Genomic DNA, 26,799 nt, shown 5'->3' with positions numbered 1-26,799 from the left:
CTACAAGCCAATTCACTGATTGGCCGCTCTGCCGAAAAGTCAAATAACGGACATGGCGTTGATGGGGGGGGGGGACTTGTCAGCGATTGGTCCAGACCCCCGCGTCCATCACATTACTGGCCGATGGAGGCAGGAGAGTGGGGGTCATTTCCCCACACAAGCTATAGGTGACTGGGCACCCTGAACCCGAGCACCAAGTTGTAAGCGACTGAAGGAGCGCATCCCTCGGGCTAGCCTGCACTCTCCCAAGTCCACGGCCGCCCTCCGCCTCGTCTCCCCCGTGTGGCCGCACTGTGACGGGCTGTGTGTTGGCAGCGCCGAGTGGAGCAGAGGTGTGGGACAGGCTGGTCCCTCCACCCACCCAGTCACTGACTGCGATGTACCTCCATCGGACCCCAACCCCCACCCCAGGGTGATGTACCCCCCGACCCCCAAACCACACACAGGGTGATTCACCCCCCTACACCCACATTGAGTGATTCACCCCCCACCTCGGCCACGGGGACACACTGCTCGGGGCATTGGCAGCCATAGTAAATCGCTTTTAAAATATGGGGGGGGGGGGGAGACACACAAATTCCCTGGCGAGCTGATGGCAGGTGTGCATGACAACAAACAATTTTATCTCCTCCCACTCCCCCTCGACAACAAGAAGCACGTTTTATTTATTGTTTAAACACAGTAATATCGTCTGGTTGCCTCAGTGCTCCCGTGGATTTTGAAGCAACAGCAACAAAGAGAAGCAGGAGACAGCACTGATTGGCTCTAGCCCGAGTTGGAGGAGAGTTAGAAGTGAGTCAGAGGGGGAAAATAGTTGAAAAGGAGAGGCAAAGCACAGGCAGACTTTACTCAGTGCTCCCGTGGATTTTGAAGCAACAGCAACAAAGAGAAGCAGGAGAAAGCACTGATTGACTCTAGCCCGAGTGGAAGGAGAGTTAGAAGTGAGTTTGAGGGGGAAAACAGTTTAAAACTGAGGAATTTAGTTTGTAAATTAGGCAATTTAGTAGTCAATATAAGAAAGACGGCTCTTAGGGAGCGGCAGTGAGGGAGTGGCCCTGTGAGAAAAGTGCGAGTCTTTGGCTCGAGAGTCTTCGGCGAGGAGGCTTCGCAAAACGCTGGAGAGGGAAAGACGAAAGAAGGAGATGTCAAGCAAGCTGATTCAGTGTGATGCTTGCAGTATGTGGGAGTCCAAGGACACAGCTGGTGCCTCTGGCTGGTACAAATGTGAGAAGTGCATCCAGGTACAGCTCCTGAAGGACCGTGTTGGGGAACTGGAGGAGCAAGTGGATGACCTCGGGTTTGTCCGAGAAACTGAATCATTCCTCGACAAGTCCTATAGTAAGATTGTTACACCTAAGGTACTGGAAGAGAGAAGGTGGGTGACGGTGAGAAAGGGAGGGAAACATGGAATGCAAATGTCCCCGGATGTTGTACCTCTTGGGAACAAGTTCACCCACTTAGAAGCTGTCGGGACAGAAGACGTTATCACACTGAGCGGCTTGCGAAGCAAAAAGGGCTGTTGAGCCAAGACCAAAGAGGCCAACGTCAGGCAACGCCATTGTAGTTGGAGACTCCATTGTGAGAGGTACGGACGGGGGTTTCTGTGGGTACGGACGGGGGTTTCTGTGGGAACAGACGGGAATCGAGGATGGTGTGCTGCCTTCATGGTGCCAGGATCCAGGATGTCACGGACAGAGTGCAGAAAATCCTCAAGGGCGAAGGTGAACAGCCGGAAGTGGTAGTGCTTGTCGGCACAAACGATGTCGGAAAGAAGGGTATGAATATTCTGCAGCGTGACTTTAGAGAGCTCGGAAAAATGCTGAAAAGCAGGAACTCCAGGGTTGTTATCTCCGCGGTTTGCTTCCAGTTCCTCGTGCTGGCGAGAGAAGGAACAGGGAGATACGCGACCTGAATGTGTGGCTGAGGAACTGGTGCAGGGGGCAGGGATTTAGATTCTTAGATCACTGGGATCTGCTTTAGAGTAAGGCGGAACTGTACAAAAGGGACGGATTGCATCTTAACAGGTGGGGGACCAGCATTCTGGCAGACAGGTTTGCCACTGCTACACGGGTGGTTTTAAACTGAATAGGGGGGTGGGTGTTAAATGGGATAGTCGAGGACGGAGTTAAAGGGAAAGAGAGTAAAGGGATGGTTAATGACCCCAGAATTAATGGGAAAGGAAGCTCATAAAGGGATAGGAGCGCAGGCCAAGTGTAATAGGGATCGATGTGAAAGGTGAGATGCGTAAGGAATTAAAAGTATTGTATATGCATGCGCGAAGTATAAGAAGTAAAGTAGATGAGCTTGAGGCTCAGTTAGAGGTTGGTAGATATGACATTGTGGGGATTACTGAGACGTGGCTGCAGGAGGATCAGGCCTGGGAACTTAATATTCAGGGTTATACATCCTATAGAAAGGACAGGCAGGTGGGCAGAGGAGGGGGTAGTTCTGCTCGTGAGGGATGGAATTCAGTTCCTTGCGAGGGAAGACATAAGGACTGACGAGGTAGAGTCACTCTGGATTGAGTTGAGGAATTGTAAAGGCAAGAAGACACTAATTGGTGTTATCTACAGTCCCCCAAATAGTAGCCCGGATGTAGGGTGTAAGTTGCAGCAGGAGTTAAAACTGGCATGTAACAAAGGTAATGCCACTGTGGTGATTGGGGATTTCAATATGCAGGTAGACTGGGAAAATCAGGTTGGTTCAGGACCCCAAGAAAGAGAGTTTGTAGAATGCCTCCGAGATGGATTCTTAGAGCAGCTTGTAATGGAGCTGACCAGAGAAATGGCAATTCTGGATTTAGCGTTGTCCAATGAACCAGATATTATAAGAGAACTCGAGGTAAAGGAACCGCTTGGAGGTAGTGGTCATAATATGATTAGTTTTAATCTGCAATTTGAGGAGGAGAACGTTAAATCGGAAGTGGCAGTGATGCAGTTGAACAAAGGGGACTATGAAGGCATGAGAGGGGAGCTGGCCAAGGTAGACTGGAAAGGAATCCTTGCAGGAATGACGGTGGAACAGCAATGGCAGGAATTTCTGGGCATAATCCGGAAGACGCAGGATCATTTCATTCCAAAAAGGAAGAAAGATTCTAAGGGGAGTTGGAGGCAACTGTGGCTGACAAGAGAAGTTAAGGATAGAATAAAACTAAAAGAAAAGATGTATAACACAGCAAAGAGTAGCCGGAAGCCAGAGGATTGGGAAACTTTCATAGGACAACTGAAGGAAACAAAATGGGCAATACGGGCTGAAACGATGAAGTATGAGGGGAAGCTGGCCAGGAATATAAAGAAGGACAGTAAAAGCTTCTTTAGATATGTTAAGGGAAAAGGAGTAGCAAAGTCAAATGTGGGTCCTTTGAAGGCAGACACGGGTGAAATTATTATGGGCAACAAGGAAATGGCAGAAGAGTTGAATAGGTACTTCGGATCTGTCTTCACTAAGGAAGACACAAACAATCTCCCAGATGTATTGGAGGACAAAGGGGGTAGAGGAACTGAAATAAAATTTAATTAGGCGAGAAATAGTATTGGGTAGGCTAATGGGACTGAAGGATGATAAATCCCCTGGGCCAAATGGTCTGCATCCCAGGGTCCTCAGGGAGATGGCTCTAGAAATAGTGGACGCATTGATGATAATTTTCCAATGTTCAATAGATTCAGGATCTGTTCCTGTGGATTGGAGGATAGCTAATGATATCCCACTTTTCAAGAAAGGAGCGAGAGAGAAAATGGGGAATTACAGACCAGTTAGCCTGACTTTGGTGGTGGGAAAGATGCTGGTCAATTATTAAAATGGTAATAATGGGCATTTGGATAGCAGTAAAAGGATTAGTCCAAGTCAACATGAATTTATGAAAGGGAAATCATGCTTGACTAATCTTCTGGAAATTTTTGAGGATGTGACAAGTAAAATGGATGAAGGGGTGCCAGTGGATGTAGTGTATCTAGACTTTCAGAAAGCCTTTGATACGGTTCCGCACGGGAGACTGGTGACTAAAATTAGAGCACATGTTATTGGGGGTAGGGTGTTGACATGGACAGAAAAATGGTTGGCAGACCGGAAGCAAAGAGTACGAGTGAACGGGTCCTTTTCAGAATGGCAGGCAGTGGCGAGTGGAGTGCCGCAAGACTCTGTGTTGGGGCCGCAACTGTTTACCATATATAGTCATGATTTGGAAGAGGGAATTAGGAGCAACACTAGCAAGTTTGCGGATGACACAAAGCTGGGTGGCAGTGTGAACTGTGAAGAGGATGTTAGGAGGTTGCAGGGTGACCTAGCCAGGTTGAGTGAGTGGGCAGATGCATTATAATATAGATAAATGTGAGGTTATCCACTTTGGCGGCAAAAACAAGGGGGCAGATTTTTATCTCAATGGGGTTAGGTTAGGTAAGGAGGAGGTGCAGCGAGTCCTGCGCGTCCTTGTACACCGGTCACTGAAAGTTGGCTTACAGATACAGCAGGCAGTGAAGAAAGCTAATGGAATGTTGGCCTTCATAACAAGAATATTTCAGTATAGGAGTAAAGAGTTTCTTCTGCAGTTGTATAGGGCTCTGGTGAGACCACATCTAGAGTATTGTGTACAGTTTTGGTCTCCTAATTTGAGGAAGGACATCCTTGTGATTGAGGCAGTGCCGCGTAGGTTCACGAGATTGATCCCTGGGATGGCGGGACTGTCATATAAGGAAAGATTGAAAATACTAGGCTTGTATTCACTGGAGTTTAGAAGGATGAGGGGATATCTTATAGAAACATATAAAATTATAAAAGGACTGGACAAGCTAGATGCAGGGAAAATGTTCCCAATGTTGGGCGAGTCCAGAACCAGGGGCCACAGCCTTAGAATAAAGGGGAGGTCATTTAAGACTGAGGTGAGAAAAAACTTTTTCACCCAGAGAGTTGTGAATTTATGGAATTCCCTGCCACAGAGGGCAATGGAGACCAAGTCACTGGATGGATTTAAGAGAGTTAGATAGAGCTCTAGGGGTCAGTGGAGTCAAGGGATATGGAGAGAAGGCAGGCACGGGTTATTGATAGGGGACGATCAACCATGGCTCGAAGGGCCGAATGGCCTCCTGCACCTATTTTCTATGTTTCTATGTAACGCACACAATCTCCCACGCTCAAAACACCAGATAATCTGTAATCTGTTTTAACCGAAGATGGACACAAAAAGCTGGAGTAACGGAATGGGTGACGTTTCGGGTCGAGACCATTATTCAGACCTGAAGATTGAGTCTGAAGGGTCTCGACCCGAATAGCCACCCATTCCTTCTCTCCATAGATGCTGCCTGTCCCACTGAATCACTCCAGCATTTTGTGTCCATCTTTGGTGTGACAGTTGTCTCATTTCATAGGCTGAGACCATTCAGGTCTGAAGAATGGTCTGGTGTTTTGAGTGTGGGAGCTTGTGTGCGTTACACAGGCAACCAGATGGTATTACTGTGTGTAAACAATAAATCAAACGTGCTTCTTGTTATCAGGGCTGGGGGGGGGTGGAGTGGGAGGAGATAAAATTGTTCGTTGTCATGCACACTTGTTACTTGATGTTAGAAAGAGCAATATTCATAACACTGAGTTGTAAGCTGCCTAAGCGAAATATGAGATGCTGTTCCTCAAATTTGCGTTTTGCTTCACTCTGACAGCGAAGGAGACCCAGGACAGAAAGGTCAGTATGGGAATTGAAGGGGGAGACAAACTATTTATCAACCAGGAGATTGCGTAGGCCTAGGCGGACGGAACAGATGTGTTCCGCGAAACGATTGCCGAGTCTACGCTTTGTATCGCTGATATAAGGGAGTCCACACCCGGAACATCGGATGCAGTAGATGAGGTTGGAGGAGGTGCAAGTGAACTGAAAGGACTGTCGGGGTCCTTGGATGGAGGTATCTCTCAATGCCAGCAAGACATAGGAAATAGTGATCGACTTCAGGATGTGAAGCGGTACACGTGCATTAACACCATCAACGAAGAGATGGTTGAAAGCAAATTCCTAGCAGTAAATATCTCCAGCAACTTGTCGTGGACCACACAAAACAAAGCAATGGCCACGAAAGCATATCAATGCCTCTCCTTCGTTAGAAGGCTTAGGAAATTCGGCATGTCCCCAACAACTCCTACAGATGTGCTGTAGAAAGCATTCTATTGGGTTGCAATACAGCAAGGTTTGGGAACAGCTCCTCCAAGACTGCAGGAAATTGCAGAGAATTGTGAACACATCCCAGACCAGCACACGTCAACCTTTTTCCATTGACTCCATTTACATCTCATACAGCCTCTGCAAGGCCGCCAGCATAATCAAGGATGTGTCTCACCCCAGTCACTCCCTCCTCTCCCCTCTCCCATCAGGCACAAATGTGTGAAAATGCACACCTCCAGATTCAGGAACAGTTTCTTCCCAGCTGTTATCAGGCAACTGAACCATTCCATCAACAACTAGAGAGTGGTCCTTAGCTACTACCTACCACATTGGAGACCCTGGGACTATCTTTATTCGAACTTAATGGACTTTATCTTGCATTAAATGTTATTCCCTTTATCATGTCACTGTACATGGCTCGATTGTAATCATGTACTGTCTTTCCGCTGGCCGGTTGGCACACAACAAAAAATTTTCACTTAGTACAATAAACTAAACAAAATTAAACAAACATGCGACTGTGGCAGGGCACGAATACCATCATAGGTTATAAGTCGAAATTGGGGGTAATCGCTAGCAACCAGGCACGGAAATCACTATCAAAACATGCGGGGGACACAATTTTTTGGCGTCCGTGCGCGCGCATACGTACACACACACGCATGTGAGGCTTCGGCCGTGAGCCCTGTGGACGGTAACATCGGGAGCTGACCTGGTTGGTGACCAACTCCGAACTCCAGCAACAGCAGCTTCGTCCACCCAAAATCGTGGAGCTTGTGAAAACGGGCTTGTGGACCGTTCACAGGGTCTTTCATCGGACGGCGGGGGCCTCAACATCGGGAGCCTCGATGCAGCAGTTTGATTTTAAGCTGCGCCGGGCGCTGAAAGGCCCCGCAAGAGGGCCGATTCAGCCCTTAGAAATCATCTGATAAAGTCTGGATTACAAAACATGGGGGAGGAGGGGGGATTATCCCCCACTTCTCAAAGCGTGGGGGGGGAATTGCCCCCCCCCCCCCCCCCCCCATCCCCCCCAGGATTTCTGCCCATGCTAGCAATAATGCATCTCTACTGGATGAACTCAATGCCCTTTATGCCTGCTTGAACGGGCAAAGTGCCACATTGGCATGTCCCCCTCCCCCAGGTGGCTGAAGTTGTGCACCAATAAAATGGCCACTAACTTCACTGACATCTTCAACCGCTCACTTTAACAGTCTATTGTTCCCATCTACTTCAAGAAAACCGCCATTATTCCAATCTCTAGGAAAATTAAAGTGAATAACTACCATCCAATAGCTCTAACAACCAGCACAACTGCCTGCTTTCAAAGACGGGTAATGGCCCACATTTCTGGACAATCTAGACCACAGCAATTTGCACACAAGAAGAACAGGTCTACGTAAGGCACCATCTCACCTGCACTACATTTGGCTCTGGATCAGCTTGACTATAAGAATGCTAAGGTCGGGACTTCCGGCGGCGTCATGGAGAATTAAGGCGCGGCATTGAGCTTCTCCCCCGTAAAAAAATTGTAAAAGCCGTTTTAAGTCAGCACCGATTTTAAAAAAAAACTCACCGAAGTCGCCTGGTGTTGTGTAAGGGTGATATCATCAGAAGGTGACGTGAAAATCGGGGAGATTAATGGTGAAATCGGGTGTTTAAATGAGTTTAAATGAGCAGAGATAATCGTTCAAGGGCGCCAGAGAAAAATACTATCAGCCTTCAGCTCGAGAAAGTATTGGATACTCTGCAAACGACAGAAGAAGGTTCAGAAGAAGAAGAATCTTACAGCCAAGGGTCTCTGCTTGAAATGGCAACAAAAGGAGACAAGAAGGAAAAAGAGGTAAAGCAAATGCTTTTAGATATGACTGCTACAATCAACATTACATTGGAGAAGATGCAAAGTATGGAGTCTCGCATGGAGAGTAACAACAAGCAGAGTATGGAGACTAGCATGGAGAGAATTTCTCAAAAAATTGATAATACTTGCAGTGAGTTAAAAGAACTGAAAAAGCAGTATAAGGAATTTGATAAGAGATTAAAATCATAGTGTGTCAGAATTGAAAATGATTACAACAAGAAATTTAAAGGTGTAAAGGATGATATCGGAAAGCTGGATGAGATAATGGAAGAGATGGAGAATTAGATAAAAGAGATTGTCTCGGAAATAAAGAGTTTGAAACAATCACAGAAAACTGAAGAGGAAAAACTTGGAAGAATGACTGATAAATGTCTGGACCTGGAATCAAGAACTCGGATATATAACCTGAGGATTCTCGGAGTAAAGGAAGGACGAGAGGGACATGAATCTCAAGCATGTACTTTTGTTACTGATTTACTCAAAGATGTCTTTGAACTGTCGGAAGAACCAAGAATAGACGTCGCTCACCGAGTTGGGTATGTTGCAAGAGGAACAAATTATTCAAGACAGATAATTGTGAAATTCCGTGACATCTCTTCAGTGGAATTTATATTGAAAAAGATCACTCATGGGAAGAAGCTGACATACCGTGGGGATAATGTGCGAATATTTTGCGATTACTCTCCCGAGGTAGTCCAGAAAATGAGATTGTTTACACCGGCAAGACACACTTTGAGGGATGTCCCGGGAGTAAGATATGGAATTTACTTTCCCGGAAAAATGAAGGTATCTTACAACGGCGTTGAACGCACATTTGCAGATCCCGGAAAAGCATTAAAGTATGCAGAGGATATCGTTAAGAAAACATCGGGGCAAGCTGCCGACAAGGAAGAAGATTGAACTTTTTACAGAGTTTTGAACTGATTAAAATGGCCAAGCTACCCAGACAATTAAAAAGCTTATCTCGTTGGAATGTGTTATTCAGAGAGCTTGGTTATATTCAACCTTGGATGGAAAGCTCAAAGTTTAACCCCTTGGCACCTGCTTGTACGGTAGTTAACCCTTTGGTACCGGCTTGTATGATGTATGGTAGTTATAGAATGGGATATTATGTAAGAATCCTGGGTGGATATATATTGGAAAGTTTAGATTAGATTAAGATTGGATAAATTGGAAGGACATATATACTTATATAATCGTGTATATGTTGTGTTCTATATTTGTTTTTGTTTTTTTTACTCCTTATGTCTCTTCTTGATAATTTATTTTTTTTTTTTTTTCTCTCGACTGTCACTGGCGCTGGTTTGATAAACTCATTTAAGAAAAGACAAAATATGAAACGGTATGTAACTTTTTATGAGGATTCACCAAGGGGAGGAGCTCAATGTATAACAACATCACACATTTTTTGCCATCATTGATGGCTATTCGTCCTTAAGGTATCTTCCCTTAGATACCTTAATAGCTTTTTTTTTTAAAGCACAATCAAGATTTTTATCTGTTTAACTTTTTTGAAAGTAATTGTATATCACATTCTTTCTTTCTTTTTCTAAGGCACTTTACAAGAAGGAGATGCAATATAAATCTAATAAACCGGGATGACCACCCAAGTCCTAAAATTCTGAGGTATTTGGTTGCACCATATGATTCAGGAATATTACCTTGATTTACAATGCAAGACGATAGACAAATAAAGAATGGAGGAATTACATTTTGTAGTTGGAATATAAGGGGTGCCAACGAACCAATTAAGAGGGGTAAAAGTTTTGCCCAACTAAAATCGTTGAAAAGCGACATCATGTTTTTGCAGGAGACACACATGAAACAACAAACACAAATAAGATTAAAGGCGAATTGGATAGGACAAACATACTACTCCTCATTTACTTCTAAATCTAGGGGTACAGCTATTCTTATTAGGAAAGGTATTCCTTTTAAATTAAAGAATAATATATCAGATAAAGAGGGAAGGTATATTATAGGTTCGGGTGAAATTTATGCAACCCCACTAACTTTGATAAATATTTATGCTCCGAATTTTGATAACCCCCAATTTTTTGATAAAATTATTGACATAATATCAGAGTTTAATTACCAAAATGTGATAATAGAGGGGGACTTTAACTGTGTTTTAGATTCATATCTAGATAAATCAGCAAAACAAAAGAAGTCTTAATTTAAAATCTAAGACTAGCGAACTTCTAAATACAGGTGCACAACCTTTTATCCGGTGTTCCGGAAACCGAAAAACTCCGAAAACCGGCCATTTTTTCCAGATGTCGTCTGCGCACCAAAGCTCGCGTTTGGCGCCAAACTTGACCCGAAACGACCCACGGTCAACCCAGGTCTGTACTACTGCAGCGGCTGCCTCCTCCCCGGAGACCGGGAGACGCTTAAACATCTGTAAATCATTGCTTAAATGTTAGTCAGTTAGTTTGGAGGGCTTTTATGTGAAGGGGAGGTGAAGGGGTAAACTTTAATTCTTAGTCCCCTACCTGGTCGGAGAGGCGGGGAGCGGTCAATGCCTTACCGGGTCGCCGTGCAGTAAGCTCCGCAGCGCTGTGGCCGGTGGGGCTGCGGGCGTCGCCGGTTGTAGCTCCGACCTCGGCAACTCTACCCCTGGCTGCGAGGCGCTCCAAATCCAGCGCGGCCCGCGGCCGGACGCCCCAGCTCCGCGAATGTTGGAGCATCGCTGGATTTGGAGCTGCGCAGCCAGGGGTAGAGTTGCCGGGGTCGGAGCTACAACCTGCACCGCCCGCGGCCGGACGGAGCCCCCAGCTCCGCGAGGTTGGGAGTCGCCGACCAGGTAGGGGACTAAGAATTAAAGTTTCCCCCTTCACCCCTACTCCACCACCACCACCACATAAAATCCCTCCAAACTAACTGACTAACATTTATGCAATGATTCTCCCGGTCTCCGGGGAGGAGGCAGCTGCTCCAGCCTTTTCAAGCCGCCCGCGCTACCTACCTAATCTACGCTAAAATCCTTCCATTCGGAAATCCGAAAATGTCCGAAATCCGACAAGTGTCTGGTCCCAAGGCTTTCGGATAAAAGGTTGTGCACCTGTACATATATAAAAAAAACTAATATAATAGATGTATGGAGATCTACTAATACAGTTGGAAGGGAATACTCGTTTTACTCTTCGGTGCATAAAACTTATTCAAGAATTGATTATTTTTTAGTGGATATGAAATTAATGCCATATACAAACAACCCAACATACCACATTAGTAGTATCTCAGATCACTCTCCGTTGACATTTTCAGTAAAATTTGAGGGAATGCCGGGTAAAAAATGTTTTTGGAGGTTTAATACACATATTTTAAATGACGTGCAAGGCTATCAATATTTAAAACAACAAATGAAACTTTTTTTCGATACAAATGATATACCAGGTACTTTGCCTTCTTTATTATGGGAAACTTTTAAGGCATTTATGAGAGGAATTATAATTTCATATCAAAGTTTTCAAAATAAAAAGAATAAGACAGAACAATTGTTGTTAGAACAAGAAATCAGACAGTTAGAGTTGGATAATGCCAAAGATTCCACGACAGATAAACACAATAAGATAATATTACTGAAATTTAAACTTAATCGAATTTTATCGGCAAGAGTAATAAGACTATTCCAAATTACAAAACAGGAACATTTTGAGTTTGGTGACAAACCACATAAGCTTTTAGCTCGCCAATTGAAAAAACAAGAAAAGGAAAATACTATAACCAAAATTAAATCAGAGAAAGGTGAATTACTAATACTACCTAAAGATATTAATAATAGATTTGCCCAATTTTACCAAAACTTATATACATCTAAAATTAAAATAGAAGATAGTAAAATAAAAAAAATTCTAGATAACAGTAATCTTCCAATACTGGACCTTTTGGAACAAGAGGAACTAGGAGCTCAAATTACAATCAAAGAAATAGGTGAAACAATAAAATCGATGAAAAATGGTAAGACACCGGGACCAGATGGTTTTAATAATGAATTTTATAAAAAATGTCATGAGATAACGACCCCTTATTTATTTAATTTATACTCCCATGCTTTTAAAGAAAACAAACTACCTGAAACACTAACAGAATCAACTATTACGCTTATTCCAAAAAAAGATAAAGATTTAGAAGATCCGGGCTCGTACAGAGCTATATCACTTTTAAATACAGATCAGAAAATTTAGCAAAGATTTTAGCAAGTAGATTAAGCAAATATATTAGTAAATTGATAAACCCTGACCAAACGGGGTTTATACCTATAAGATACTCATTTAATAATCTGAGACGCCTGTTTAATATAATGTACTCGCATAAAGTAGAGGAAGAAGATATATCAATTATTTCTTTGGATGCAGAGAAAGCATTTGATCAGGTAGAGTGGCAATACTTATATAAAGTACTACAAACATTTAATATGGGAGAGAATTTTATAACATGGGTAAAATTATTATATGATAAACCGATGGCAAGAATTTTAACTAATAACATGTTATCTCAAAAATTTCAACTATCAAGGGGTAATAGGCAGGGATGTGCACTATCACCCCTGCTATTTGCCCTTATGATAGAACCCCTGGCTGAAAGTATAAGAATTCATCCGAATATTCAGGGCTATAATACCAGGGACTCAAAGAATAAAATCTCATTATATGCAGACGATATACTTTTATATATTACAAAGTCACAAACGAGCATACCAAATTTATTAAACTTAATAGAGGAATTTGGGTCTTTTTCTGGATATAGAATAAACTGGAATAAAAGTGAAATCATGACATTAAAACCTCAAGAACCTACACACTTATTGAAGTTCCCCTTTAAAATCGCAACAGAAAAATTTAAATATTTGGGTATTCAGATTACTAGAAAATATAAAGCATTATTCAACGCTAATTTCATACCTTTATTAAATAAACTTAATACGCTGATTAAATTTTGGAAAACACTTCCCTTATCATTATTAGGTAGAATAAATGCAATAAAAATGATCTTCCTACCACAATTACTATACCTATTTCAGTCTATACCGGTATATATACCAAAATATTAAAAAAAAAAATTAGACTCTAATATTACTAATTATATTTGGGACTATAGATCACATAGAATCACAAAAAAACACTTATTTAAACCAAAAGAGGTCGGGGGACTTTCACTTCCGAATTTTATCTATTATTACTGGGCAGTGCATATTAAGAATATGATTTATTGCTTGGATAGTTCTACCCAACAGACAGAATGGATAAAAATGGAGAAGGAGGATTGCCATCCTTGTAATATAGGAACGATCCTTTTCTCCCCAAAAAAACTGAATAACACAATATATAAGAAGAACCCAATTATATATGGTACAATAAAAATTTGGAAACAAATAAAATTATCTTTAAAATTAAGAAATCTATCACTGTTAATGCCAATAGCGAATGACCCTTTATTTAAACCATCTCTTATTGATAAGACATATAACCAATGGGAAAGTCTTGGAATTAGAAGGATCGGGGATATGTACGAAATGGGAAACTTACTATCATTCCAACAACTACAATTAAAATTTAAATTGAAAAACAACCAATATTTTAAATATCTTCAGATTTGCGATTTCGTGAAAAAATATATACAAGGATATCAAAAAGTAACTCCTGACTTATTGGAAGAAGCAATGAATATTGAAGCTGACTCACAAAAATTAATATCATATTTATATAATAGTATTCTAAATATAAACCTACCATCGACAGAGGTACTTAGAGAAGAGTGGGAACGGGAACTAATGATAAAAATTACGAAGGTTAAATGGGAAAAATACTTGATATATATTCACAAATGTTCAATTAATGTAAGACATAATCTAATTCAATTTAAAATTGTACATAGATTATATTATTCAAAAACAAGATTGAACAAATTTTATCCAAATATATCCGCCACTTGTGATAAATGTCTAGCCCAAAAGGCAACTATAACACACTCCTTAGTTTCCTGCATAAAACTTTATAGATTTTGGAATTATATTTTTGAAATATTTACAAAATTATTCAAGACAAGAATGGAACCTAATACTGAAATGATTATATTTGGTGTAATGGAAGATGGGAATAAATTGAACACATCTCAAAATCTATTCCTTAACTATGGTTTAATAATAGCAAAAAAATTAATACTTAAATTTTGGAAGGGTACATCAATACCAACGCTTAAAATGTGGATTGCAAGTATGTTGGACACCGCTCATCTTGAGGAAATGCGATTCCTCCTAATGGATAAATCAGACCAATTCATAACGAGTTGGTCTCCATTCGTTGTTTTTTTGGAATCATATGGTGCAACACAATTGTAAAAAATAACTGTTTCAGGACTGGACGAGGGTTGGTCAAGATTATAAATAATGATCTCCTTTTCTTTTTTATTTTATTTTCTTTTCTCTATTTTCTCTCTCAACTTTCTTCATTTACTCGTTTTCTTTCTTCACACACTATATATTTCACATCTTTCTATCCTTTACTATCTAACTTCTTTTTCTTATTCTAATCTTTTTTCAATGTAACAAAAAAAAAAAAGAAGTTGTACATAAAATGTATTATGAAAATATATATTAGGCACTTTGGTGCCATATGACTGTACTTACTTCTAATAAAATAAAATATTAAAAAAAAAAAAGAATGCTAAGGTCAAGATGCTATCCAGTGACTAGCATAGTACAACAACAACTCAACCTTTAAGTTCACCAATGATACCGCTCATGTGGACTGGATGAGCCGCAATGATGATGAAGCATTATTTTCCTGTAAATGTTATGGTGTTCCCTTTGTGAAGGCAATAATAATAGTTTGATTTATATGTTTTAGTGGCTTTTAAATAATGGATAGCAATATGAAGAAAATATTGGAGATTGGAGGGGAAAAGCATTTAAAATTAGAGACTGATCTCTTTGAATTATGTCAGGAATCCCTCGATGGCAGGCATAGACTTGATGGGCTGAAGTACCTGTTTCCATGCTGCATCTCTAAACACGGCCGTGGTTTAATGTCTCAGCCATAATGGTTGCACCTGTGGCAGTGTCACACTCTCTCAGTGCAAGAACATCAGCCTAGAGTGATATACCCATCCTGGAGCAGCACCTTCACAAAGTGGTCACAGTGGCCATGAAGGACGGTCATACCACAAGGCACAAGGACTTTCTGGCTGTGCGGCAGGCCTGGCTCACCCGTCGCGGAACCGGGTAACTGGGACGAGAGAAGACTGAAGAGGGAAGCCGCCGAGCCCGGCCCCTGCTAGCTCCCGAGAACTGGTGAGGTGGGTGGAGAGAGTTGGCGATGGCGGCAGACACAAGAACAAAGGGCCGGTAAGAAGAACTGGGGTTTTACCTTCCGTGCCATCAAGGTTGGCTGTGGGAGGTGCCCCCGGGGCACAAAGGCTTAATAGTGGCCAGGCGAGGAGAGGGACGATGGATCATTGGACGATTGGATGGAGGCGAAGGCCACAACATGCCTTTATGGCCATCTGTAGCTGGGACTTTGAAAATGGGGCCAAAACCTGGTAACTCTTGTATATGGTCTCAATGGGCCATTTCTATACACTTTGTAATTAATCAGGGATTGTGCTTCTGTATACTAATAATTCACTGAACTATATGCAAAAAATAAAAATTGACTAATCCTTATAATATGTGATAATAAAGAACCATTGACCTCTCCTGTGTCAGCCCCAGATGCAGGCCTTAGACAATGTCACCCCACAAGGTCCGTTATTACATATATGTTGACACTCTAGATCCCTTCCGTTGTCTCTAATCTGAAACCATTAGTCTAACATCTTGACTATGTGAGGAAAAAAATGTTCCACTTAAATATTGGGGACACTAAATTCATTGTTCATGGCATTGGTTGCAAATGTTGTTCCTCAGCTACGAGCTCTATTCCTCTCCCTGACAATAAAAAAACTAAGAGGAGAATTCACAACCTTCAGTATTGGACCCTGGGTTAACAACAAATCAGCAGGATACCTTATTAATACCTCAGTAAGGTTGCCTGGCGTCTAATGGTAAATTTATTTGATAACACTGTGATTTAGCTGAAGATTTATTTTTGCCACAATAAAGGTACTATTTCATTCAAAGATGGAAAATGACACTTTTTAGCCGTTAAGATTCTACATGTTTAACAACTTTGAACTTGAAGGGTACATAATGGTGCCGGAATCATGGGGACTGTTGTGTACTGCCTCAGTGTGATTTGCTATTCTTATACTTATTTTACTGAACTGCATGCACAAAAATAATTTGTGCTGTACCTCGGAAGATGTGACCATAATTGAACCATTGTAGCTAAAACATTCTGATTCACGAGACTACAGAACGAAACACTCTGCATTTTATACAATGAAAGCTGGAGCTTGGAGCCCATCCCAACAGCCGTCCATATCTGCCGACTTGCACGTGGAGTGAGAAGAGTTGTTATCTGTGCTCGACCACAAAATGTATGGCGGTTCCATAGGTTTATTCCTAGACTTGCAAATCTAATGGTAAATCTACATTGGAAACATTCCTGTGATGTACTCTGAAATTTATTTTTCACACTTTAAAGGAATTATTTCACTTTGAAGTTGTTGAAGCCAAAACATTCTGATTCAGGCCACCAGAGAACAAAACACTCTGCATAATGATGATACCAGAAACTGTCAGTGCTGGTTAATATACAAAAGGACACAAAGTGCTGGAGTAACTCAGCAGGTCAGGCAGCATATTTGGAGAACATAGATAGGTGACATTTCTGGTTGAATTGTCTGAAGAAGGGTCTCGGTCCAAAATGTCACCTACCCATGTTCTCCAGAGATACTGCCTGACCTGCTGAGTTACTCCACAACTTGGTGTCACTCTGCATAATGAAGGCTAGAGCAAGGAGCCCATCCCAACAACCCCCCACATCTGTCTACTTACATATGGCATGGGAAGAATTCTAATTTGTGCTGGACCACAAACCTCATGGTGGTTCCCTGAATATTTTTAATATCTAAACTTACAATTCTCATGGTTAATTTAGCATGAAATAGTCACAGAGTAATACAGCACGGAAACAGGTGCTTCGGCCTAACGTGCCCACCCTGGCCAACATATCCCAACTACATTAGTCCCACCCGCCTGCGTTTGGCCCACATCCTTCCAGACCATGTCTTATCCATGTACCTGTATAACTGTTTCTTAAACGTTGGGATGGTCCCTGCCTCAACTACCTCCTCTGGCAGCTTGCTCCAAACACCCACAACCCTTTGTGTGAAAAGGTTAGCCCTCAGTTTCTTATTCAAACTTTTCCCCTTCACCGTAAACCTATGTCCTCTGGTCTTCAATTCACCTTTTCTGGGCAAGAGACTCTATGCATCTACCCGATCAATTCCTCGATGTTATATACCTCCATAAGATCACCACTCATCCTCACGCACTCCAAGGAATAGAGTCCCAGCCTACTCAACCTCTCCCTTATGCTCAGACACACTAGTCCTAGAAACATCCTCGTAAATCTTTTCTGAACCCGTTCCAGTTTGTCAACATCTTTCCTATAACATGGTGCTCCTGAACTGAATACAATACTCAAAATGCGGCCTCGCCAACGCCTTATACAACTGCAACATGACCTCCCAACTTCTATACTCAATAATCTGAATGATGAAAGCCCATGTGCCAAAAGCCTTCTGACTATCCTTTCTACCTGTGACACCACCTTCAAGAAACCAAGCACCTGTACTCCTGGATCACTCTGCTCCTCAACACTCCCCAGAACTTTACCATTCACTGTGTAGGTCCTGCCCTTGTTTGACATCCCAAAACACCTCACATTTCTCTGTATTAAATTCCATCAACCATTCCTCAGCCCACCTCGCCAATTGATCCAAATCCTGCTGCAATTTATCACAACCATCTTCACTATCTGCAAAACTACCCACTTTTGTATCATCTGTAAATTTACTAATCTTGCCATGTATATTCTCATCTAAATCATTGATATAGATGACAAACATTAAACAGGCCCAGCACCGAACCCAAAGGCACATCACTAGTCACAAGCCTCCAATCCAAGAAGCAACCTTCCATCACCCTCTGTTTCCTTCCATGAAGCCAATTTTCTATCTATGCAGGTATCTCTCGTTGGATCCCATGCGATTTAACCTTTCAGAGCAGCCTACCATGCGGAACCTTATCAAATGGTTTACTGAAATCCATAAATACATCTACAGCTCTGTCCTCATCAACCTTTTTGGTCACGTCTTCAAAAAACTCAATCAGATTTGTGAGACACAACCTCCTATGTACAAAACCATGCTGACTATCCCTAATCCCTACTGGGAGCTCCAGGCGGACTGAGGTAAGGTGTTCAGCGAAACTATCGCCCATTCTACGTTTGGTCTCACCGATATATAAAAGTTCACATCTTGAACAATAGATACAGTAGATGAGGTTGGAGGAGGTGCAAGTGAACCTCTGCCTAACCTGAAGGGACTGTCGGGGTCTCTGGAGAAGGTCAAGGGAGGAGGTATAGGGACAGGTGCTGCATCTCCTGTGGTTGCAGTGGGAAGTACCTGGGGAGTGAGTGGTTTGGGAAGGGATGAGTTAATCGGGGAGTTGCGGACCTACCTACCTGATCATCTTTGCTCAGTCTGCCTGGATCTACCTGATCTCCCGGCTGCCAAACACTTGAATTCCCCATTCCCGTTCCCACATTGACCTTTCTGTCCTAAGCCTCCTCCATTGTCAGAGTGAGGCTAAACACAAATTGGAGGTACAACATCTCATATTTTGCACTTGGGCAGCTTACAACCCAGTGGTGTGAGTATTGACTTCTCTAACTTCAAGTAACCCCTACATTCCCTCTCTCTACATCCCTCCCCCACCCAAGTCGTACCAGCTTCAAAATCTTCTTGTTAAGTCTCATAGTCTGTACTCGTTCTCACGTAGCAAACTGCCAACAATAGCCTTTTTCCTTTATCAACGTTATTTTTTTGCATATATCTTTAATTCATTTGCTCTATATCTCTCTACATCACTGTCTATATCTCTGGTTTCCCTTTCCCCTGACCATCAGTCTGAAGAAGGGTCTTGATCCGAAACATCATACTGTCTGACCCACTGAGTTACTTCAGCTTTTTGTGTTTATCTTCGGTTTAAACCAATATTTGTAGTTCCTTCCTACATAGCTGTCCACATCTGTCGATTTACATATGGTAGGAATTCTAATTTGTGCTAAATCATAAAACATGGTGGTTCCATGGGTTTCTTATAGGGAGCTTTCACGGCAGTCAGGTCACTACCCATGACCCGTACTGTTGCTAAATGGATTACACGCGATGTACTGCAGGTAGGCACTTACCATTGTTTCCAGCGTAGCGGGCCCGTTAAAACCCGCCGAAAATGTCAATTTTTGCGCTCCAAATAATTATGGAAATCGGGATAAGCGTGTGAGACATTTATCCTACTTCAGAATTCCAAAAGTGAGGAGAAATGACGGTAGATAGAAGTGAGAGCTGAAGGGACAACAACAGACAGAGTGCTTAGCGAACATTGGCCGTTTGCTCACTGCATTTCATCAACTAAGGCATTATTTGTGTTTTTTCTTGATTTCTTTGGCATCTAAAAAGTTTCAGAAGTGATAATTCCCAATATTTTCAATTCCGATATCTGCACGGCCAATGTTTACCAAGCACTTTAGCTGCGGTTGTCCCTTCAGCTCTGCATCTCTTTACCTTCATTTCGCTTCACTTTTGGAATTCTAAAGTTGGGTACATGTATCTCACACTTACCCCACCTTCCACAATTTTTTTCAGCGTAAAAATGCAACATTTTGGCGGTTTTTAACAGGTAGGAAAGTACGCGTTTCTTGCATTAATAACATGCCGGAAGTGACGGATGTCCTCCAGATGGTTGAGCGGATCCGTGCGTCAAGCCCTATGACCCTGTGACCTTACATGCAAACCCCCTATATCTAAACTTGCAATTTTAATGGTAAACATGCTGAATATAATAACATAATTGATACCGCGGGAGTACATTTTAAAATTTACTCTCACGGTATAAATTTTGCACAGATTTTTTTTTCCATTTCAAAAGTATTATTTAATTTGATGCTTTTTTGAAGCTAAAACACCCTGACCACAGAACAAAACACACTGCACAACGAAAGCTGGAGCAAAGTACCCATCCCTAACGGCTGTCCACATCTGCCTACTTACATGTGGCGTGAGAAAAAGTTCTCATCTGTGCTCGACCACAAAGCTCATGGTGGTTCCGTCAAAGGATGGAGGGGCGATTATTCGAGGTCCCTGTTGGGATGTGATGCTGATGATGGGCTTTCCCTCCGACAGCCCCTTGTCCACCCTGCTTGGCGTGGTCTGGCCGACGGTCCCGGTTGGGATGTAATAGGAACTCTCCAGGTACTGCGGCTCGGGATGTTGTCTGGCAATGATGCTGCCTTTGCCCGAGTCGCTGTATTCCGGGTCCGGAGCGGGCGGCAGTGTTGGTAGCATGGTCGGTGGCGGCATGAATCCCGGGTAGATCATGTAGGTGTGACCGTATGTGCCAGGGTTGAAAGAAATTGGCGACATTGGCACAGGCATGGGGGGCACCGGTTGCTGAGGCATCGGGACGTCAACATACTGTCCGGTCTCGGGGTCGTAGAGCCGTCTTCGGGCGGGCTGAACGGGCGTGTCCACCAGAAAATATTGACCGGTGGCGGGGTCCAGTAACATCCTCCGCTGGGTCTGGGGCACCGGGAAAAAAGGCATCGAGGAGCTGTCCACCATCACAGGCGGCACCGGCTGCACCTTGCCCGGGCTGAAGGGATCGGGGGCGGGTGGAGTCAGGCGGATGAGCTGAGCCTGCTGGTGCTGGTAGACGACGGGTGGCGTCGGGTCCCGGGGGGCGGCGGGGGGGAGCTTCTTCACCGGGATGGTCAGGTAATTCTCATGCTCGGATGGCGGAGGTGCGGGGACGGGCGGAGGTTTCTGTTGCCACCCTGCCGCAGCCGCCGCCGCCGCCGCCGTCTGCTTCTCGTTGCCCTCCGCCGTCTGGATGCGGAACGGGCGGAGATCGGGTGGTGGTGGAGGCGGCTGCTGAGGAGATCTTCGTCCACCTCCAGCGGCGGGCGTCGTCCTGATGGCGGTGGCCGAGGGTTGCGGGGCGACGGCGAAGAGCGGGGGGGCCGCTCCGCCCGCGCTCGCCCCCGCTGGCGGTTTGTGCGCGGGCCCGGGTAGCGCGCGGCGGGAGGCGGGTGGTGGCGGCAGCAGCGTCGGCGCGTGAACGTGCGCGGGCCCGGGGGGCGGGAGTCGGGCGCCGACCCCGGCGCGTGCGCCTTCCCTGGCGGGAACCCCTCGCCCCTCCCCCTCTTCCTGCAGCTGCCGCCCGTCGCCGCCGCCCGGGACCCTGGCGCTGCCGCCGGAGGCCTCCTCGCTGGCGATCAGTGACAGCAGCCGGCTGCCCGCCAGCGGCCCGAGGCCCAGACCCGGACCCGGACCCGGACCAGACCGGGCCGCCGCTGCCGTCGTCGTTGTCGTCGTCGTCGTTGTCGCCGCGCTGGCGTCGCTTCTCCTCCGCCACTCGTGGTTGTCGAAGACGTAGAGCTGCTCCATCGTCTTGACCGCCGCCGTCAGCTTCTCCAACGCCAGTCGGTTGCCCCGCTGCTCGGCCTCGTTGCCCGGCACTCTGGCCGGGGAGCGGCCCGACGCCCGCTGCGCCAAGCCCGAGGCCCGCTCCTCCTCCGGCCCCGGCCCAGGCCCCGGCCTCGCCTCCTTGCGACTTACCGCCTGGCATTTGATGACGATGGGCTGCACCGAGCCTCCTCCTGCACCCTTGCCGCTGCCGCCGCCGCCGCCGCCCGGCCCCACCGTCGTCAGCACATGGTAAGAGCTCTTGACCAGTTTCCTCACGTCCTTCACCTGGTGGATGGGCGCCTGCAGCCGCTGCAGATTGTCGCGGACATCGCGCACGGCGAAGGGGGGAGCCCGGGCCCGGCCGCCCGCTTCCTCGCCCGCTCCAGCCCAGGACCCGGTACCGGCATCGCCCGCCGCTTCTCTACTCGGGCCACCGCCGCCTATTATATCAGGAGTCAACAGCTTCGCGATGCTGAACGGGCTGGGCAGGCCGCCCTGCAGCCGGATTTGTATCTCAGGAGCGCTGTTCGTCGCCGGGACTCCTGGTTTAGAAGCTGCCCGGTTACCCTGTGTAGTTGCCGTCCGGTCGCTCGGCTTGGAAGACGCCCTGTCTCCTTCTTCCTTCTCCCCCTGGGCGTTCTTCTTCTTTCCAGGCGCCTTCTGGATGCCGGGCACGAACAGCTGAGACATCTTGGTCTCTTTGCAAAGCGGGTGCCCACCAATCTCGGCCCTGACCCGCTGCGCCCGTTTGCTGCCCGTTTGCGGAGGCTCGTTGTCCTTCCAGGAGCGGAAGGCACTGCGCTGACTGCGGGGCAAGGTGCCCTTGCACCCGTCGCTGGGCGGCTCTCCCGATTCTGCCGACCGGGCGCTGCTGCTCACCGGGAGGGTCTGGCAGGGCACGGCTTCCACGGGGAGGGGGCAAGTTTCCGGGCTTCCGCCGGAAAGCCTGTTGCAATTCGGTTCCTGTACATCACGCCCCTTGGGCGAGTCGGTGGCGGCGGCGGGTGGGCTGGTGGGGGCGGCAGCGAAGGTGGTGTCGCTGATCTCCCCACGCTCCATCTTCAACTCCTGCTCGAACTGCATTTTCTTCCAGATGACATTTTGCAAAAGATTGGAGGCGAATTTGGATTTCTTCTGCACGCCATCCATGGCCTCAGCCGTCCTGCCGATCTCTCTGCTGTTCTCCCCTCCCTCCTCCCTTGGCTCCGTAACCTCATCGGCGCAACGCGATCCGACCGCACCTCGGGCCAACTGCGCTCGCCTTTCGCCCTCTCGCCTGGCCGAGATCTGTTCCCTGATATCGTATCTGAAGTTTAAGGTCTCAGTTAAGGTTATAACTCTGGATCCACTCTGTTCAAATTTCCCAGACAGATGGAGTTGCCTTTTGGCCGTTTGCTTATCCACCGGGAGTTCTTGCCTCTTTTGTGCAGATTCCGCGCCTTGCCCAGCGCCAGATTTTCCACTTTTGGTTGGAAATCCGACCTGTCCTCTCCTGCCCGTGGTATTGCGGCACTTGAGGTCGATGTAAGTGGCGCAGCGGTTCAGCGCAACCGTCTCATCCGCCGACAGGTCGGTTGAGGTCCTGCAACCAACGCTGAAAGTGTCCAAATATTCATCACCGGCGCAAGCCAGGCTGCGGAAAGTGCGAGCGGTCAAAGAGCGCACTTCCTTATCAGCGTCGTCCAACTCGCTGACAGCGCTGGAAGTTCCGCTGGAATTTCCGAAAGCTTTCCAATTGCATTTAGCCACAGCGCTGGGGGGGATATTGCGGCGAGAATTTGCATCCTTGCAAACGTCTCCCGCCGACTGGAGTTTGGTCAAATCCTCCTGGTTCTCCGACCCCTGGGAATTGGCGGTGGGCGGGTTTCGCGCTTCTTGGGCGCCGCTTCCTTCGCTCACGGCCCGAATGGACAATTGAAGCTGGCCGCCAGAATTTCCGTTCTCAGCTAAGTTCTCCAGCGGATTGATGGTAGTGCAGACAGCCGGCGGCGGATCTCCGGCGTAACTTATGCCCAGAGGAGTCCGGGAATTTCCCTCGGATGCATCGCTCTCCAAAGAGCTGCTATCCCTGCAGGAATAACAGGCGCTGCTCTCCTCGGCGTCCCAGCCGGCGTCCAGTTCGCTTTCGCCATCGTTATCCAATTCGAAGAGTTGGATCTCGTGGGTGGTGATATAATGCGCTTCGTCCCCTCCGCACGGCGAGCGATCCCACAACAACACGCTGGAGGTGGAGCTCCCTACTCGCTCCGAGCTCAACGCCGGCTCCTCACGCCCCACTTGCGCTCGCAGGCTCGGGCGCAAATCACCGGCATTGTCGTTACTGGGCGGCGATTCCGCACACTCGCCGAAGCTCTCGTAAACATCCGAGTAACCAGCCGCCGTGTCGTAACCCGAATGGTCGCTCTCGTCAGCCTGAGTTTCCGCAGCGACGGCGCAGTTGCGGCGAGAGGTGGCCGGGCTTTGCTCCTTCTTCACCATGCCGCCCGCTTCACTCTTTGCCCCGGGGATTAAGCCCTCTCCGCCGTTTCGCAAACACTCCGACCACTTCCCCGCTCGTTCGGCGCTCTGAGACCCTCGCTGTAACTTGGGCAGGCTGCCACTGTTTGTGCTCAGACGGTCAGAATCCGGGCTGACCCGGGCGGGCGGCAGATCATCCGGTGTCCTGGGCAAATTCTCGGCTGTGCCAGCAGAGATCGAGTCATTCCCAGCGGCGCTCCGAGCCGCCGCCAGCGACAAGTGAAGGCGGAGCATGAGGCAGTCGCGGGCTGCACGGTTCCAACAGTCGGGTCACAGCCCAGACATTTGGTCAAATGTGTCCACACCCCGAGCCGACATCCCAGCCAGCGCACCACTCCCTGCGGGCCGTGGAAGGAGAATGTAAGAATAGGGATGCACCCCTTGTCACAAACAACTCGCCCCCACCAGATATTTTATGTTAAAGTCGTACATGCATTGTTTAGAAGAACTTAAAAAAAAATCTCAACCGTACATTAAAAAAACACAATTTGGGGGAGTCGGGATACAGAAAGCTTCGCGATTTCGAACCAGTCAGAGGGGTAGGGGTGGTCCGAGGTGAGGGTGGGTGGTCCCGATTCGAATCGCCGCCGATCTATTCCCATCTCCTGCTCCTCGATCAGATGAACCCTCCAGCATTCACCTCTCCATACCCCATTCCCCCATCCCCACATTATTCTAGTTCCCTCCCCACCCCACCCCCATCTACCCCCCCCCCCCCCCCACCCCACTTATCCCTTCGTCTGGCTTTACATTTCATTGTCACACCTTTAGTCTCGTTTTTCATCTCTGGCCTTTGTCCACCTATTTGTTAGTCAGCCCCCCTCCACAACACACGTATCTACCTATCACTTGCCAGGTTTTGTCCCGCCCATCTCTCTTTTCCAGCCCCCCCCCCCTCCCCTCCCCTCCCTCCCCCCCCCCCACCACCACAGCAGTCGGAAGGGACTGGACTCGAAACGTGATCTGTCTTTTCCTCCACAGGTGCTGCCTGGCCCGTTGGGTTCCTCCAGCACTTGGTGTTTTGCACGAAAGTCTAACATCTGCTGTTTCTTGTGTCCCCAACGTTTTGTATTTTGCAGCTGCTCCCATTAAAGTCAGACAGTGCTACAGTGTGGAAACAAGTCCTTCGGCCCAACTTGCCCACACCGGCCAACATGTCCCTGTTACACTAGTCACACCTGCCACTTGGTCCATATCCCTCCAAACCTGTCCTATCCATGTACCCAGACACAAAATGCTGGAGTAACTCAGCGGGACAGGCAGCATCTCTGGTGGCCTTTTGGGTCGAGACCCTTCTCTCCAGGGATGCTGCCTGTCCTGCTGAGTTACTCCAGCATTTTGTGTCTACCTTCGATTTAAACCAGCATCTGCAGTTCTTTCCTACACATTCTATCCACGTACCTGTTCAACTGTTTCTTAAATGTTGGGATATCCCTGCCTCAACTACCTCCTCTGGCAGCTTGTTCCATTCACCCATCAACCTTTGTGTGAAAAAGTTACCCCTCAGATTCCTATTAAATATTTTCCCCTTCACCTTAAACCTATGCCCTCTGGTCCTCGATTCACGTACTCATGGCAAGAGACTCTGTGCATCCACCCGATCTATTCCTCTCATGATGTTATGCACCTCTATAAATTCAACCCTCATCCTCCTCAGCTCCAAGGAATAGAGTCCGAGCCAACTCAACCTTTCCCTAGTCCTGGCAACATCCTGGTAAATCTTTTCTGTACCCTTTCCAGCTTTCTAACATATTTCCTGTAGCGGTGCCCAGAACTGAACACAATACAGCTTATTGCTCCGGGCCGTATAGGAACGCGGTGATTTGGTGTCTGTTGGGGTGGCGGTTCAGGTGGATGGAGACACCAGAATTGCTGGAATTTGGAGCAAAATACATACTTGAGGAACAGGGGGTCAGGCAGCATCTGTGGTGGGAATGGACAGGCGACGTTTTGGGTCGGGACCCTTCTTCAGACCAAATATAATCTGGCACTCTAATGGTGTAAGAGAGAGGAAGCTGTAAAGCTTCAATATCTCTCTGACTATATTCTGAAGAAGAGGACTATAACCTGAGCCCAAATATCACATTTCCATTCCCTCCACACCTGACCCGATGAATTCGCGAGCATTTTGTGTTTTGCTCATTTGGCGGAAGATGGCCCGAATGGTCGTCTCTCCTGTGATCCAGCTTCGTAAATATTATCGCACAAATTCGGTACAGTTGCGTCTTTGGTTCAAAATGGGACACACATAGTTGCTGTCTGATTGTAATGTGAGGCGGATTTTCGACTCCTCCCCTTGGCGTTCTTCGTAACTCCTTTCCATGCCGACTGAATCTTTCGCTGACGCTCTGCACCGAACACATTCCAGAGTTTTATTACAACGTTTATCCCGCACTTTCAAAGGGGAGATCGCAGTAGCGTCCGAAATAAATATTTTCCCCAACCGACCGAATGAGTGAAAGTATAGAAGAGCCGCTTATACAAAGCTGCGGCGGACATTTAATGATTAATTGTCACCGCTGTAAAGTTTTGATTCGCGTTAGGCTAGAACTCAATGATACCACGAACCAGCAAAACACAACGTGTGGAGGAATTCAGCGGGTCAAGCAGCATCCATGCAGGGAATTGACAGACAATGTTTCTG

At 46.3% G+C, this 26,799-nt stretch overlaps 1 protein-coding gene across 1 annotated transcript in view; it reads right to left on the bottom strand.

The window, feature by feature from the left end:
* LOC129700565 (uncharacterized protein C4orf54 homolog) overlaps positions 1-24,474 on the bottom strand; it is a 53,327-nt gene extending 28,853 nt beyond the window's left edge. The window contains exon 1 of the mRNA XM_055641180.1: positions 20,223-24,474. Coding sequence (XP_055497155.1) covers positions 20,244-24,389 — 4,146 coding nt within the window. The 5' untranslated portion in view covers positions 24,390-24,474 and the 3' untranslated portion in view covers positions 20,223-20,243. The remainder of the gene's footprint in view (positions 1-20,222) is intronic.
* Between the last annotated feature and the right edge of the window lie 2,325 nt (positions 24,475-26,799).

This window comes from Leucoraja erinacea, chromosome 1, assembly GCF_028641065.1.
Source record: "Leucoraja erinacea ecotype New England chromosome 1, Leri_hhj_1, whole genome shotgun sequence".
Classification (NCBI taxonomy): Eukaryota; Metazoa; Chordata; class Chondrichthyes; order Rajiformes; family Rajidae; genus Leucoraja; species Leucoraja erinaceus.
This window is presented reverse-complemented; position numbering and strand designations above follow the sequence as displayed.